We start from the raw sequence: 18,032 nt of genomic DNA, 5'->3' as shown, positions 1-18,032 counted from the left end.
TTATTTTTGTCATTTCCGTGTTCAGTTTATTTTGTTTATTAAAATCAACACTTACCACGCTGCACCTTGGTCCTCTTCTCCTTCACCAGATGAAAACCGTTACACTCTGAGACAAATTCACCTTTCAGCAGGACAATAACCTAAAACACAAGGCCAAATATACACTGGAGTTGTTTACCAATATGACAGTGAATGTTCCTGAGTGGCCTAGTTACAGTTTTGTCTTAAATCGTCTTGAAAATCTATGTCAAGACTTGAAAATGGCTGTCTAGCTATGATCAACAACCAACTTGACAGAGCTTGAAGAATAAAAAAATAAATAATGTTGAAATATTGTATAATCCAGGTGTGCAAAGCTCTTCAAGACTCACCTAGAAATACTTCCAGCTGTAATCGGTGCCAAAGGTGATTCTAACATGTATTGGCTCAAGGGTGTGGATCCGGATGTTAATTACATATTTCTGTATTTAATTTTCAATAGATTTGCGATAATTTCTAAAAGCATGTTTTCACTTTTTCATTCTGGGGTATTGTGTGTAGATGGGTGAGAGAAAAAATATATAGTGAACAAAAATATAAAACGCAATGTGCAACAATTTAAAAGATTTTACTGAGTTATAGTTCATATAAGGAAATCAGTCAACTGAAATATATTACAGATAGGCATCTGTTGGTCACAGAAACCTTTTAAAAAATGAGGGGCGTCTGGATCAGACAATCAGTCAGTATCTGGTGTGACCACCATTTGCCTCATGCAGTGCAACACATTTCCTTCGCATAGAGTTGATCAGGCTGTTGTTTCTGGCCTGTGGAATGTTGTCCCACTCCTCTTCAATGGCTGTGCGAAGTTGCTGGATATTGGTGAGAACTGAAACACGCTGTCGATTCAGAGCATCCCAAACATGCTCAATGGGTGACATGTCTGGTGAGTATGCAGGCCATGGAAGAACTGGGACATGTTCTGCTTTCAGGAATTGTGTACTGATCCTTGCGACATGGGACCGTGCATTACCATGCTGAAACATGAGGTGATGGCGGCGGGTGAATGGCACGACAATGGGCCTCAGGATCTTGTCACTGTATCTCTGTGCATTCAAATTGCCATCGATAAAATGCAATTGTGTTCATTGTCCGTAGCTTATGTCTGGTCATACCATAACACCACCGCCACTGCACTCTCTTCACAACATTGACAACAGCAAACCGCTCGCCCACACGATGCCATACTAGACTGGTGGTTCTGGGCTGGCGTGGTTACACATGATCTGAGGTTGTGAGGCTGGTTGGACGTACTGCCAAATTCACTAGAACGACGTTGGTAGAGAAATTAACATTGCATTATCTCGCAACATGTCTGGTGGACATTCCTGCAATCAGCATGCCAATTGTACACTCCCTCAAAACTTGAGACATCTGTGGCATTGTGTTGTGTGACAAAACTGCACATTTTAGAGTGGCATTTTATTGTCCCCAGCACAAGGTGCACCTGTGTAATGATCATGCTATTTAATCAGCTTCTTGATATGCCACACCTGTCAGATGGAGGGATTATCATGGCAAAGGAGGTATGCTCAGTAACAGGGATGTAAACAAATTTGTGTACAAAATTAGAGAGAAATGAGCTTTTGGTGCATATGGAACATTTCTGTGATCTTTTATTTCAGCTCATGAAACATATGACTGAACATTTTACATGTAGTGCTTGTACTTTTGTTCAGTATATTTCATCCATTTTTAATTCAGGCTGTAACACAACAAATCTGAAATAAGTCAAGGGGTATGAATACTTTCTGAAAGCACTGTATATGTTTTAAAATAAAATTCGTATAACGTTTTCTGACCGTTACTAAAGTTTTCTTGTGGTTTTTATGGGATATTTTCTTAATGTTCTTGGAACAATGTGAGAACATGACTTTAAATAGAACCATAAGGAAACGTTATGCGGAAGTACTGAAATTCTCAAAGAAGAACGTTGTTTCTTAATGTTCTCTGAACAATTTGAGGACATTCCCAATTTCAAACCAGTTGGAATGTCACGCCCTGACCATAGAGCGTTTTTTATTCTCTATGTTGGTTAGGTCGGGGTGTGATTAGGGTGGGTCATCTAGGTGATTATATTTCTATGTTGGCCTGGTATGGTTCCCAATCAGAGGCAGCTGTTTATCGCTGTCTCTGATTGGGGGATCACATTTAGGCAGCCATTTCCCCTTTGTGCTTTGTGGAATCATGTCTAGGTATAGCTGCTAAAATGTACTTAGGTATCAAAAGTATTTTAAAAAATGGAGTACTTTTTCCCACCACTGGTTACAATCAGTATCAGAATGGTAATAAACTGGTCTTATGTACAGATCTAAAACTAAAAGCATTGTATTTTTTCAAAACATTCTCTAAGACCTAAACCTCAACTGGAGTTGTGTATAAAGTGTGTGACCATTGAGCAAGTTGAGGAAGATAAACTCCTAGGTATAACATTGGATGATCAATTATCATGGGCAAGTTATATTGACACAGTTGTTGTGAAGATGGAGAGGGGTATGTCTGTTATAAAAATATGTTCTGTGATTTCGACAGAAATCCCCTGTACTAGTTGTTCCGGCTCTGGTCTTCTCCCATCTTGATTACTGCCCTGTAATATGGTCAAGTGCAGCAAAGAAAGACCTAGCAAAGCTGCAGCTGGCTCAAAACAGAGCAGCATGCCTTGCCCTTAACTGCACATACAGAACTGAAATCAACATGCATACCAGTCAGGTTGACGAGAGATTAACTGCTTCTCTTCTAGTTTTTATGAGAAATATTATTGTGATGACAATTCCAGATTGTCTGCATAATCAAATAACATTCAACTCAGACACCCATACATACCCCACAAGACATGCACCAGGGGTCTCTTCAGACACCCATACATACCCCACAAGACATAGCACCAGGGGTCTCTTCAGACACCCAGACATACCCCACAAGACATGCCACCAGGGGTCTCTTCAGACACCCATACATACCCCACAAGACATGCCACCAGGGGTCTCTTCAGACACCCAGACATACCCCACAAGACATAGCACCAGGGGTCTCTTCAGACACCCATACATACCCCACAAGACATAGCACCAGGGGTCTCTTCAGACACCCATACACACCCCACAAGACATGCCACCAGGGGTCTCTTCAGACACCCATACATACCCCACAAGACATGCCACCAGGGGTCTCTTCAGACACCCATACATACCCCACAAGACATGCCACCAGGGGTCTCTTCAGACACCCATACATACCCCACAAGACATGCCACCAGGGGTCTCTTCAGACACCCATACATACCCCACAAGACATGCCACCAGGGGTCTCTCTTCACAGTCCCCAAGTCCAAACAAATTCACAGCAACGCACAGTATTATACAGAGCCATAATTGCATGGAACTCCCTTCCATCTCCAATTACTCAAGCAAACAGCAAAATTACCTTTAAAAACGGATTAAATAACACCTCAAGGAATGGCAGGATACACAAACACAGGCACACACACTCTAACACACACACACACCATTTTTGTTGTTGTATTGTTTGTATTTTTTTGTTGTTGTTGTATTGTTTGTATTCTTTTTTATTGTTGTATTGTTTGTATATCTTATTTTACATTTAAATGACTGTTCTTGTCTATCCGTGTTCTGTTACTTGTCATGTTTTGTGTTTTTTTGTGGACCCTAGGAAGAGTAGCTGATGCTTCTGCAAAAGCTAATGGTTATCCAAATAAAATAAAATAAACAGATAGGGTTAGGGTATGGACATCCCAAGATCACGGAGAGCACTAACCAAATGAATATACAGAATCATTTCAGTTGAATAACTCATTCTGAATACTTCCTTTGGAATGCATGGGGGTTTGGTCTCTCACAGCAAACCAGAGTAGTAGATGAGCCTAGCAACAGCAGTTATCCGCCAATAGCAGCGCGATGCAGAGCTGGGAGGAGTTTGGTGCGCGGTCCTCATTCATCACTCACGGAGCTCTGCGTGCGCCGGGGCAGACCTGAGTCACAAACTCTTCTTCAATGTTTCTAGTGTAAATTGTCTATGAAGGAAATAAACCAGGTAATGTTTTACATGAGAAAAAAAAGTTCAATAATTAGCATGTCATAGAATTAATTATTTATTACAGATTCACTCACTCATAACGTTTATAAACATTTGAACATGTAGGCTAATTGGCAGATGTATCATACAACAGAACTACTTAGTGGGTGGCTAAGTTATATGTTGCAAAGCTGTCATTATTATTTTGGGGGGTAAATAGATGTTTGGCTCCGCCTTGTAAGGCGACAGGAAGCGCCTCCACTACCAAGTGATTTGCCTGTTTTAAGAAAAGTGAAGTAAGGCCGAAGTTAAATCGAAGGATTTGATCGAAGACATCCGCAAGTTTAGTGTGAAATCTATGTGCGACCTACCTCGAATGTGGTTTGATACTAAAGAACCAAGTGAAAAACATGTTTTCGTTCATGCACTAAATGTAGCAGTATAGCCAGTTAACGTTAACGAAAACATCAATAAACGTGGTAAGTAGCTTATTAGATCCAATTTAGTTAAAACACTGTTCACATAATCTTGTAAATATGTTTAAAAACCAGATGTCGCTAGTTGCAATGTATTCCTGCTAGTTTGGGGGCACTAGTGTCAGATCATAGGCCTGACCACACAAGTTCTGCACAACTTGGTGCATGGGTTTCCTATTGCCTCTACAAATGTTTGCCATGCCAAAGAGAAGTGTGGAACCATGATTTAACATTAAATATTTTTTGGCACGTCTTAAACCTCGTTTAAGAGTTATTGTGGCATATCGATTCTGTGTTTACTGATTTAATTAACAAAAAAGGAGTTATGGAGGGGGGGGGGGGGCTTTCGTTTTCCTGCCTTATGCCACAAGTTCGTTCTGTCCAATATTTTCCTAGCGTTACCTAATTTTGCTTGCTTAGAAGTTTATTCTGGTGATAAAATACTAGGGCAACTACATATTACATGATGGTTATTTCCATTGTATATGGACATGGGTAAGTTAACAATGAAAGTTGTCCAACCTTTTGTTTTCTTGGGTAGAATATAGAGCCACATTAGGAAATATTTCAGATGTATTTGATGTACCATTGTTTGGACCATTTTAAATATAGAAAAAATACCAATTTGTTATGTCCCTGGCCTGGTTGTCAACCAGGAGACTACCCATTGTATACTTGCTGGCTCTAGGAGTAGCTAAGGATGGCAACTTGGTAAAAACATTAAGGACTGGTTTCCCAGATTAAGCCTAGACATTATATATGGTGAATCTCTATTGAAATAGTGTTTTAGATTTCAGTTTCCATTTAACCCATCTAAACAGTAGGCTACAGTTCCTTTGACATGCCATAGGCCTATTTCAAGTCCTGTCTTGTGACTGTCGAATTTGTATAGCGCCTCACAATCATCAAACATAACATAGCCAGCCAGCACTGCTATCATCCTCTTTTAAAACTTCACCAAATATTTTCTAAACATGACTTTTCTGGCACTCCCTTTTCTTTATTTTCAACTCTCCTTTTGCAGATTTTGTCTCATTGAGTTAAACTTCGAAAATTACCTTTTTGTGGAATTATATTATATTGGTGTAGGCAATTTGGTGTGTTTACAATTAAGCCATAACGTTTAGGCTTATGCACTAATACCAGATAGCCTAAAATAATGACAGAAAAACCTCAATGTAGCCTATATGAATTGCACAAGAATTATAAATTTGTGGGTTTAAGGTATTGTTTCTCTTTATACAACTCACCACCCACCCGCCCTTCAGCCACACAGTAGTGACCCTAAACCGTCCACGAGTTATGAGTCAACCCGCGCATCACTAACACATACACAATCTTTCTGACAGCCTCTTCCACTCTGGAATGCAGAGGTTACCCCAGCTAATGAGGTCCAGTGCTCTAGAAGGTGAAAGGTTGTTGGAGGGGTAATGAGCTGGACCTAAGACAGGTGGACCTCTATTTTGGAAAGCACGTGGCAGGGAGGGGACAGTGTCTTACTGTAGAAGGACATTGTAGTCATACCGTACCTATTTTTCTCTTTCTGTCTGCCAGCCAGGCCATGGCCCAGGGCAGTGAGGTCCAGTACGAGCCGGTGGCAGAGATCGGAGGCGGTGCATACGGGACGGTGTACAAAGCTCGGGACCTGGAGAGCGGCCAGTTTGTAGCTCTGAAGAGCGTTCGCGTCCAGACGGACCAAGATGGCCTCCCTATCTCCACAGTCAGAGAGGTGGCCCTGCTGAAGAGACTGGAGCAGTTTGACCATCCCAACGTGGTCAAGTTAGAACACATTCATTCATTCATTGAACCTTTATTTAAAGTGATAGTTCACACCAAAATCAAAGATTGTCAAATGTTTTCAGGCCAGGAAAGATGAGTTCACGTTCCATGCAACTTTTATGTAGATCTAGGTATAAGCCTCAACCCCATTTGGAATGTAAAGAGACCTCTTTCGAGGTCTGAAAACCAACACACCTACACACTAATAGGCCTTTAATGACCGATAAACACACATACTGGTTACATACTCTTGCTTTCAAATGTCAGTAGATTCATGTAAATTTTGGGGTAGGTGCAACATAAGAAAGAACAATTCAAGGGTTTGAGGGAAAAAGGTCTAACTGGTGTCTCCAAGTGGCCACACCTCTCCAAACTGTGCACAGTTCCCAAGTCATTTCAATGCACTTTTATGACTCAAGGAAAGAGCCTTCAACTATAAGGTGTTTTTTTTAGCTCTCCTAGCTCTGCCATGAAGGAACTGAGGCAAGCACAATTTGTTTGGAACACAGTCCTGCGTCCCCACCATCACATAATTACTGTTTACGCAATCCAAAATCGTTTTATTATAATTTGCAATCTGGGTCAGCTGGGCATCATTTGAAAACTTCTTGCCAAAATGACTAGCTAAGTAATAAAATACGATCATAGTGTTTCACAAGGCACTTCAGACAAACAATTTGTAATTTTTGTGCGTATGGAATGGAGTCATGAGTGCTTTCAAGTGTGGGTTCCCGAGGCAAATTTTCTTCACAATACGACAAACAGGTTAATTCATGTCAGAACGACCCAGGGTATGACAAGTCATTCTTGGAAATGTTGATACTGTAAAGCGATCATAAACGTTGATTCTGTAAATTACATGAGTTTTCAGATATGGAAATGTGAAGTGCACATTTGGACTGTGTGGTTTGCTTGTATGACCGGCCAGGATGTCCTTGTCCCATCACGCTCCAGCGACTCGTGGGGGGCCGGGCGCATGCACGCTGACACGGTTGCAAGCGTTACGGTGTTTCCTCCAACACATTGGTGCAGCTGGCTTCTGGGTTAAGCGAGCAGTGTGTCAAGAAGCAGTGTTGCTTGGCAGGGTCATTTTCCGGAGGACGCATGGCTCTCAACCTTTGCCTCTCCAGAGTCTGTACGGGAGTTGCAGCCATGGGACAATACTGTAACTACTAATTGGATATCATGAAAAAGAGAAAGAAAAAAAGTACTTTAAAAAGGGAATGAATGCAATAAAGTAATCAACACACCCATACACGTAAATTGTTCCTCTCCACCAATAGCGCCTTTGAACTGCATAAACATGCACAAACACATTAACACAGTCACAAACGCTCTCAATCACACAGTCGGTGTTGGTTTTGTTGCAGCCTGAGACTTCAGTTTTGACCTGATCACCTATATCTCTACCACCCTCCGCCCACATAGCCTCAGAACTGTGTAATGCGTAAAGACTGACTGGTATGTTTTGATAAGTAGGTTCTATAAAGGTTATTAGCTAGCAACAGACTCACCATGGCATGCCTCTCATTCAGATTATGATGAATGACCATAAACTTGTCTGTTTGACTGTGTATTAAGAGCGATCCCACACATGGTATGTGTGCTGCTGTCAGGTGCTTGGATTTTAATCTGCACCACAATAATGACTAATCTCTGAGAAGGCATGGCAGCTGAAATGTTACCTGAACTGTAGTGCAGGTTCAATTAAATCCCTTGAGAGCAGCACACACAATGGACTTGCTCTCTATCTCGTGTTGTGGATGGCCCAGCACTAGTGTGAAAGTTAGGGATGTGTGCATATCACTCACACACTCTGTATGTGTACATCAGGCTCATGGATGTGTGTGTTCTGTGTTTGTGTGTACATCAGGCTCATGGATGTGTGTGTTCTGTGTTTGTGTGTACATCAGGCCCATGGGCGTGTGTGTTCTGTGTTTGTGTGTACGTCAGGCTCATGGGCGTGTGTGTTCTGTGTTTGTGTGTACGTCAGGCTCATGGGCGTGTGTGTTCTGTGTTTGTGTGTACATCAGGCCCATGGGCGTGTGTGTTCTGTGTTTGTGTGTACATCAGGCCCATGGGCGTGTGTGTGCTGTGTTTGTGTGTACATCAGGTCCATGGGCGTGTGTGTTCTGTGTTTGTGTGTACGTCAGGCTCATGGGCGTGTGTGTTCTGTGTTTGTGTGTACGTCAGGCTCATGGGCGTGTGTGTTCTGTGTTTGTGTGTACATCAGGCTCATGGACGTGTGTGCCACCCTGAGGACGGATCAGGAGACTAAAGTCACCCTGGTGTTTGAGCACGTGGACCAGGACCTTAAGACCTACCTAGAGAAGGCCCCCGCCCCAGGACTGCCCCCCAGCCGCATCCAAGTAAGAAGCCCCCCAGTTCCCCGTTAGCCATGTAAAATATAACATTAGGTCCCCGTAAACCATGTAAAATATAACCTATTAGGTCCCCGTAAACCATGTTAAATACACTACATGACCAAAAGGAAAGGGCCTTCCCCAAACTAGAAAGTTGGAAGCACAGAATCGTCTAGAATGTCATTGTATGCTGTAGCGTTAAGATTTACCTTTACTGGAACTAAGGGGCCGAACCATGAAAAACAGCCCCAGACCATTATCCCTCCTCCAACAAACTTTACATTTGGCACTATGCATTCGGGCAAGTAGTGTTCTCCTGGCATCCGCCAAACCCAGATTTGTCTGTCGGACTGCCAGATGGTTAAGCGCGATTCATCACTCCAGAGAACGCGTTTCAACTGCTCCAGAATCCAATGGCGGCGATCTTTACACCAGTCCAGCCAACGCTTGGCATTGCGCATGGTGATCTTAGACTTGTGTGCGGCTGCTTGGCCATGGAAACCCATTTCATGCAGCTCTAGAAGAACATTTATTGTACTGACATTGCTTCCAGAGGCAGTTTGGATTGGAACTCGGTAGGAAGTGTTGCAACCAAGGATATGTTTTTTTTTTAACGAGCTACGCACTTAATCACTCACCGGTCACGTTCGGTGAGCTTGTGTGGTCTTCCACTTTGCGGCTGAGCCGTTGTTGCTCCTAAAATGTTTCCACTTTACAATAACAGCACTTACAGTTGACCTGGGCAGAAATTTGACGAACTGACTTGTTGGAAAGGTGGCATTCTATGATGATGCCAAGTTGAAAGTCACTGAGCTTTTCAGTAAGGCCATTGTACTGTCAATGTTTGTATATGGAGATTGCATGGCTGTGTGCTCGATTTTATACACCTGTCTGCAACGGGTGTGGCTGAAATAGTGGAATCCACTATTTTGAAGGGGTGTCCACATACTTTTGTATATATTAACAATAAACAGTAAACAAGTCAATAACACAGTAGCAAAAAAAGAGTCTATATACATTGTGTGCAAAAGGCATGAGGAGGTAGGCAAATAATTACAATTTAGCAGATTAACACTGGAGTGATAAATTATCAAATTATCAGATGGTCATGTGCAGGTAGAGATACTGGTGTGCAAAAGAGCAGAAAAGTAAATCAATAAAAAAAGTATGGGGATGAGGTAGGTAAATTGGGTGGGCTATTTACCGATGGACTATGTACAGCTGCAGCGATCGGTTAGCTGCTCAGATAGCAGATGTTTTTAAAGTTGATGAGGGAGATAAAAGTCTCCAACTTCAGCAATTTTTGCAATTCGTTCCAGTCACAGGCAGCAGAGGACTGGAAGGAAAGGCGGCCAAATGAGGTGTTGGCTTTAGGGATGATCAGTGAGATACACCTGCTGGAGCGCGTGCTACGGGTGGGTGTTGCAATCGTGACCAGTGAACTGAGATGAGGCGGGGCTTTACCTAGCATGGACTTGTAGGTGACCTGGAGCCAGTGGGTCTGGCGACGAATATGTACCGAGGACCAGCCGACTAGAGCATACAGGTCGCAGTGGTGGGTGGTATAAGGTGCTTTAGTAACAAAACGGATGGCACTGTGATAAACTGCATCCAGTTTGCTGAGTAGAGTATTGGAAGCTATTTTGTAGATGACATCGCCGAAGTCGAGGATCGTTAGGATAGTCAGTTTTACTAGGGTAAGTTTGGCGGCGTGAGTGAAGGAGGCTTTGTTGCGGAATAGAAAGCTGACTCTAGATTTGATTTTAGATTGGATATGTTTGATATGAGTCTGGAAGGAGAGTTTACAGTCTAGCCAGACACCTAGGTACTTATAGATGTCCACATATTCTAGATTGGAACCATCCAGGGTGGTGATGCTAGTCGGGCGTGCGGGTGCAGGCAGTGAACGGTTGAAAAGCATGCATTTGGTTTTACTAGCGTTTAAGAGCAGTTGGAGGCCACGGAAGGAGTGTTGTATGGTATTGAAGCTCGTTTGGAGGTTAGATAGCACAGTGTCCAAGGAAGGGCCAGTAGTATACAGAATGGTGTCGTCTGCATGTAAACCATGTTAGAGGTAGTCCACCCAACACTATACACTTGCATGATCTTCCACCTACTTTGGCTGTTGTCAGTTGACCAAGACTGTCTCTGCTCTTTGCCTCCACACACCTGCATTGTTTGGTAATCAGAAGCGTTTGGATAGCAGTACTAGACCTCCAATAGTTGAAGTAGAACTTCTGCCACATTGCTAACGAAGCGGTAAGGTCTAGGGGCCAGGGACTGAATTGGAATCAGGCCTAGGGCTGTTACAGTGACCATTTTACCGACAGTCACGAGTCATGACCGTAGTCAAATTCCACGTGACCGTTTAGTATCGTTAACTAGGCTTCTCCAAGCTCTAATGCTGCTGATGGTCATTAGTAGCCTACCAAACTTGCTAACTGCCTGGTACTCAGCACTCTATTGTCCCTCTAATCACTCTGACATCAATGTAATCAAAAATCGAATCAAACACTTTGAGAGCCCATGAGCTCATATTGCGCAACGTTTCTATAGGCTATGGAAATGCGTGCGGAACGAGTTTTGATGGCCTTAATTAAAATGAGGAGGATCCCATCAGCTCTCTATAGGCTCGGCCTACTATATTTATTTCTCAACTTTCCTAATATTAAACACATTGCTTTGCTTTACAACAGGAGTATAGCCTTCCTGGCTGGCATGAAAATTAACCACAGGAAAAGCGTCCTCCATTCACTATTTAAGGGTATAGATGACATGTTTTTTTTTGTTGCCCCTGTTCCGAGACAGGTGCATGATAATGGTCCATTCTAAATCAAAACAAATTTCACACATATATTATTTAGTATTTGTAAAGACAATATTTAATCAACAATAGTCTGTTGAGTGACAATATTAGCCTATAACTTGTGAATGATGCCCAGCTTGTGTGCAGTAAGGCAGAAAATGGGGCATGCCTTTTTTTGCGACTTTTTCAAATCATAGTCCCACACTTCATGTAGCCTAGCCCATCGGCCTGTATGTTTTGATAAGGTTTGTATCACAACTCATATAGCCTAGCCCATCGGCCTTTATGTTTTAATAAGGTTTGTATCACAACTCATATAGCCTAGCCCATCGGCCTGTATGTTTTGATAAGGTTTGTATCACAACTCATATAGCCTAGCCCATCGGCCTGTATGTTTTGATAAGGTTTGTATCACAACTGTATCACAATTTGATTTGACAACTAAAGTGGCCAAATAATTACTTAAAATTAAGCACATTAATCCACTGATGAATAGAATAGGTCAACTTTTGTACTATGGGGGTTAGTAGATTGACATAGGCTAGTGGTTTTGTTGTTCGTTAGGCCGACTCATCTTGTTGGCTGACGACAAGGGAAATTCTTCTAACATCTCAGAATTTGATAAGAAGGAAGCGTGCACTTGCAACCCAGATGTATGTCTTCACTTGCCTACTTCGGAGCTGAGATAGATGCCTGTGAGAAGAACCCGATCACGTGACGGGCATTGGCTAATTAGAATTGCGATATCTGAGAGAGCCATTTATTTGAGTGAGAGGTGCTTCGGAACACTCAGCCGGGAGAAGGGAATAAAAATGATTATATTCAGCCCAAGGGCACAACAGCCACTTGTCGCAAAAAGCATGGATTTTTTTTAGGGGTCATTACGGCCACACTAGGGCCGCCAGGAAATTCGAGGCATTGTCAAGTGCTTTTCAAATTGTGAATGAGAGACTGATGAAGTGTGCACAGCCTGTCCAGGAAACAAAGCAGGGCTCATGCCTTTCATGAAACATTTTTCAAATCATCATTAGTCACATCATGCAGCCAACAAAAGTTGCATAAATAACTCTAAATTAAGCATATAGGGGGACCTGTTTCTTAACTGCTCAACACAGAATAGCTTCATGTGGCACTCCCTCAGAAATCTTTTGGAGAAAACATCCTTTCTATCTTATTCAGCAATATTCAAATGTATTATTCATACTATAAAATAATGCCACGAAATTCTAATAAAATCTTGTCTGCTAAATGAACTAGTGTAGCCCACAGCCATAGGGCTCCCGAGTGGCGCAGAGGTCTAAGGCACTGCATATCAGTGCTAGAGGCATCACTATAGACACCCTGGTTCACACCCAGGCTGCATCACAACCGGCCATGATTGGGAGTATAGGGTGGCGCACAATTGGCCCAGCGTCTTCTGAATTTGTTCTTAACTGACTTGCCTAGTTAAATTTTAAAAAATTGGCATAGCCAGATCAGGGCCTAACATAAGGACAACTCAGAGTATGCTATTCTGTTCTTCTGAAGTTCATGACATTTTCTTCATATCATGTTTCTTTAGACCCATCTAAAATATGTAATGGATTTATTGTGATAGTGTAGGTTATATTACATGGATTTATTAGACTTTTTAAAATGTAGATGTTCCAAAGGTCTGCATCAATGAGGTCTGCATCAATGGCTGGTACGCTATGCGTGGAAGCTAGGAGTTGCTAAATGTGTTTGTTATTTAACTGTCAGTTACCGTGAGACCGGCAGTTGACAGTCACCGGCTGACAGAATTTCATGACCGCCACAGCCCTATCCAGGCCTGTTTGCACACAGGACCAGCTGTACAGTCAGTATAGGTTTCACTCTCATTCTACCTGGCTGGTTGTGATGGAAGACTGTTGAGTGGGTCAAGCATGGTACGCAGGTTAAATGTGTCCCCCTGTGTGTGTTAGGACCTGATGCGTCAGTTGCTGTGTGGCCTGGCATTCCTCCACTCGAATCGCGTGGTGCACCGGGACCTGAAGCCAGAGAACATCCTGGTCACCAGCCGTGGTCAGGTGAAGCTGGCCGACTTTGGACTGGCAAGGATCTACAGCTACCACATGGCCCTCACTCCTGTGGTAGGAAGACACACACTATGGTTGAGCATTGAAGGGGTCTCTGTGCATTCACCATAATGCTTACTTATGCTCTACACTTGGGGGGGGGGGGGGGGGGTCTTGGAGGGCTGTAGTTGTTGAGCGGCTTCACTGCAAGTATATTGTATGTTTTAAATATTAAATTAAAAAATATATTTCTCATATGCCGAATACAACAGGGTAGACTTTATGGTGAAATGCTTACTTATGAGCCCTTTCCCAACAATGCAGAGTTAGACAGTATTTTTGTGTGTGCAAAAAATAAAAGGATATAGTAGCACAAAAAAATTACGAGGCTATATACAAAGAGTGTAAGTACTGATTCAATGTGCAGGGGAGGTAGTTGTGGTAATCTGTACATGTAGGTAGGGGTAAAAGTGACTAGGCAATCAGGATAGACAAACAGGATGAATCCCTGAACAAATTCCAGTCTTTGCTAGAGAAACAGTCCTGTAGCTTAGCATCCGTTTCATCGCACCACTTCTGTATTGAGCTCGTCAAAGGTACTTCCTGTTTGAGTTTTTGCTTTTAAGCAGGAATCAGGAGGATAGACTTCTGGTCAGATTTGTGAAATGGATGATGTGGGAGGGCTTTGTATGCGTCTCTGTGTGGAGTAAAGGTGATCTAGAGTTTTTTTTTGCGTCTAATTGCACAGGTGACATGCTGGTATAAATTCGGTATGGCAGATTTCAGTTTTCATGCATTAAAATTAATATGCATTCATAATACTACCAACTCTCTCCTCCACGACTCTCAGGTGGTGACTCTGTGGTACAGGCCTCCTGAGGTCCTGCTCCAGTCCACCTACGCTACGCCTGTGGACATCTGGAGTACGGGCTGCATCTTTGCTGAGATGTTCCGACGCAAGTGAGTGGTCAGGGCTTGTGAAGGCTTATTTGATGTACTGGGAAATACCTGTATTTATCTTTTGAGACTCGTAATGTACAATGAGTGTTCAAAATATTAAGAACACCTTCCTAATATTGAGTTGCACCCCCCCCTCCCCCTGACCTCAGAACAGCCTCAATTGGTCAGAGCATGGAGCGTGTCGAAAGCGTTCCACAGGGATGCTGGCCCATGTTGACTCCAATGCGTCCCAATTATATCAAATTGGCTGGATGTCCAACAATGCTTGGTTAAGTAAAAAATAGAAAATACAAGTAACATAATTAAACAGCAGCAGTAAAATAAAAAGCGAGGCTATATAAAGAGGGTACCGATACAGAGTCAATGTACGGTTACTGGCCCAACGCTCTAACCACTAGGGTACCCACCACCCCCTTCCTGCCGCCCTTTTGTCCAGGTGGGAAAGGACAGTGTTGAGTTCAATAGGGATTACATCATCTGTGGATCTGTTGGGGCGGTATACAAATTGGAGTGGGTCTAGAGTTTCTGGGATAATGGTGTTGATGTGAGCATGACCAGTCTTTCAAAGCACTTCATGGCTACAGACGTGAGTGCTACGGGTCTGTAGTCATTTAGGCAGGTTACCTTCGCTTTCTTGGGCACGAGAACTAGAGCCGGTGTAGTACGATTCGATCTTAGTCCTGTATTGGCGCTTTGCCTGTTTTTTGTTGTTCGTCGGAGGTCATAGCGGGATTTCTTATAGGCTTCCGGGTTAGAGTCCCACTCATTGAAAGCGGCAGCTCTAGCCTTTAGCTCAGTGCGGATGTTGCCTGTAATCCATGGCTTCTGGTTGGGGTATGAACTTAGGGTCACTGTGAGGACGACGTCAGATGCACTTATTGATGAAGCCAGTGACTGTTGTGGTGTACTCCTCAATGCCATCAGAAGAATTCCGGAACATATTCCAGTCGGTGCTAGCAAAACAGTCCTGTAGTTTAGAATCTGCTTCATCTGACCACCTTCTTATTGACCGAGTCACTGGTGCTTCCTGCTTTAGTTTTTGCTTGACAGCAGAAATCAGGAGGATAGAATTATGGTCAGATTTGCCAAATGGAGGGAGAACTTTGTACACGTCTCTGTGTGTGGAATAAAGGTGGTCTAGTGCTGCGTGTAGTGCCTTTGACCACTTCGCCACTCGGGAGGCCCTTAATCTGACATTCTAACATGATTCCCATTGGATTTATCGATAATATTACACATGGCAAAGTTAACACTCATGGCCAGATTACCGAACAGGCACCTAGGGTACATGCCCCGGGGCCCCCAGATAGCATATGATAGCAGAAATGTGTAGAATTGCAGGAAATTGGACCAATTCTACACATTTTTGCTATCATATGCTATCTGGGGGCCCGCTGGAGGTTGGGGGCCCTGGATGCTATGCCATGGTTGCCCTTAGTTTGAAGATTTAATCCAGAAACAGGGGTTTTCTCCATCTCTTTAGCTATCATACTCTAATTCCCATGATTTCAAAACTCTATCCACCAGAAAGTGGATATCAACACTTATGCAGCTCCACTACATGATACTTTTTTTTTTAAAGGAAAAAAAGCTGTAATCGACAGGATTACCAACAGACTTATTAGCTCAATTAGACAGAAGCCTTCTGTATGGCAGACCAATCTGAACTCCTCTCGGCATGTCCAGCCCACTCATTATCCCAGTCAATCATGGTTAGTGAGAAGGTTGTTTGCTTTTTTTGTGGCTGAACCAAATAGGCTCGTAATTTAACAATTGTATTCGTATTTACAGATGGCATACACATTTGTTATTAAGGCACATGAAAGTTCACGTGTTTCAGAAGGCATTTCTGCCAAAAAACACTTTCTTTTAAATTTATTTTTATTTTGATTCAAATGGCTCTCCTGTGAAGTAGTGACCCGCGACATATGCCTAGTTTCCTGAAACGAGTCAAATATGGAGCAAGACAAACCCAATTTGTTTCTGGCTGTAGTGTGACCGAGCACTCATTTCTGTGATTATGCTGCCACCATGTAGTCAAATGGCAGTATAGCAGACTACTGCTGTGGCACTCAGGGATTCTTCTCTTATCATTATGGTCCCACACTAACGACCAGGCCACACCAGTCTACACAGAATGGTCAGCCAGGCCCCTGTAATCTCCCACAGACATGGCCATAGGTCGGTACAATAAAATGGGGACATTTGGGGGCATATAGACAGACGGTACTGCTTGTTTCACAGCTGGGGAAATTGGCCAACAGCACTTTAACCCAAATCCAAACTCTCTCATGTAGACCATTGTTCTGTGGAGACTCTGAAGTGGACCAACTGGGAAAGATATTCAAGTGAGTATGGGCTGGAATCTCTTTGTTTGTATCCCAAATGGCACCCTATATAGTGCACTTCTTTTGACAAGTGCCATTTGGGACGTAACCGTCTTGTCACTTTGGATCAGTCTTCTGTCAATTCTTTCTGAAATGCTTGTCTGACTAGCTGGCTTGAACCTTCCTGCCTGCCATTCCACAGTGTGATTGGCCTGCCACCTGAGGAGGAGTGGCCTGCTGATGTCACCCTCTCACGACACAACTTCAGTCCTATCAGCCCCCGCCCAATCACCGACTACGCTCCAGAGATCAATAAACAGGGGACAGAGTTGCTGCTGGTGAGACGACTTGGTTTTCTAACCAGCTGTGGAGGGTATTCGGTTTGAAAATAAACTTTTTGGTAGCGTTGAAATGCAAAATGGTAGAATTGTATAAACCGGTTCCAGGATCCACTTGGGTTAGTGTGAATCCTGGCCAAAAGTGTATTATTTTATTATCCAGACCAATGCTTGTAAAAGCTATGATTAACAAAATAAAGTTATGGCGTTATACAAGATAGGACAAACCCTACTTGTAATTGTCTTACTTGATTCACATTTGTAAACTCAAGTGTTCTGTTTTTCCCACAGAAAATGCTAACTTTTGACCCTCTAAGAAGAATCTCTGCCCTGAATGCTCTAGAACATCCTTACTTCCAGGAGAATGAGGAGGAAGTGACAAATGGTTAAAATGCAGTTAATGACATGGAAGGACAGTACCATGAGGAATGGTAACCCTGACTCCATTTGTGTAATTGTCATTCAGTGCATTTCAGGCCAGGTTCCTGTTGTGTAGTAAGATATATATTTTTTAAAGGACCCACAAGCTAGTCACACCCAGTGGACCACCTGGAGAATGTAAGGCGAGAAGTGGGGTTTTAGGACCATATGGATATGAACCTGAAGAGGGATTGACTCGTTCATTCCCCAAGTGAAATGTGCACCCATACATACAACACGGAACGGAATAACTGTCCTGAGTCATTAATATTATAGCTTAATGTATTTTTGTAAATTCACACACGAACACAGTAGCTAAGAGGCATTTGTTGAACAGGTTTACAGGCCAAATGTATTTTTCTGTACCAAGCATCCCTCCCAATGTATCAGTGTTGCAAAGACTAATAAAGCTGCTCCAATCAACTAACAGGCATTTAACTGTACATTTTATATCCC

General features: G+C 42.9%; 1 protein-coding gene across 3 annotated transcripts; it reads left to right on the top strand.

The window, feature by feature from the left end:
* Nucleotides 1–3,964: 3,964 nt before the first annotated feature.
* On the top strand, nt 3,965–18,009 carry LOC109882619 (cyclin-dependent kinase 4). Of its 3 annotated transcripts, none has more exons than XM_020474715.2 (8): nt 3,965–4,089; nt 6,102–6,326; nt 8,560–8,695; nt 13,439–13,606; nt 14,382–14,491; nt 16,789–16,839; nt 17,021–17,156; nt 17,448–18,009. In XM_020474715.2, the coding sequence occupies exons 2-8, from the start codon at nt 6,109–6,111 to the stop codon at nt 17,544–17,546; spliced, it is 918 nt and encodes a 305-aa protein (XP_020330304.1). In that variant the 5' UTR covers nt 3,965–4,089; nt 6,102–6,108; the 3' UTR covers nt 17,547–18,009. The 3 variants fall into 3 exon arrangements, with proteins under 3 accessions (XP_020330304.1, XP_020330303.1, XP_031681173.1); XM_020474714.2 differs by lacking the exon at nt 3,965–4,089 and adding an exon at nt 4,284–4,550; XM_031825313.1 differs by lacking the exon at nt 3,965–4,089 and adding an exon at nt 4,297–4,550 and having other exon boundaries at nt 6,102–8,695.
* The last annotated feature ends 23 nt before the right edge of the window (nt 18,010–18,032 follow it).

The sequence above is a fragment of the Oncorhynchus kisutch genome, linkage group LG5 (genome assembly GCF_002021735.2).
Source record: "Oncorhynchus kisutch isolate 150728-3 linkage group LG5, Okis_V2, whole genome shotgun sequence".
NCBI classification, from domain to species: domain Eukaryota; kingdom Metazoa; phylum Chordata; class Actinopteri; order Salmoniformes; family Salmonidae; genus Oncorhynchus; species Oncorhynchus kisutch.
This window is presented reverse-complemented; position numbering and strand designations above follow the sequence as displayed.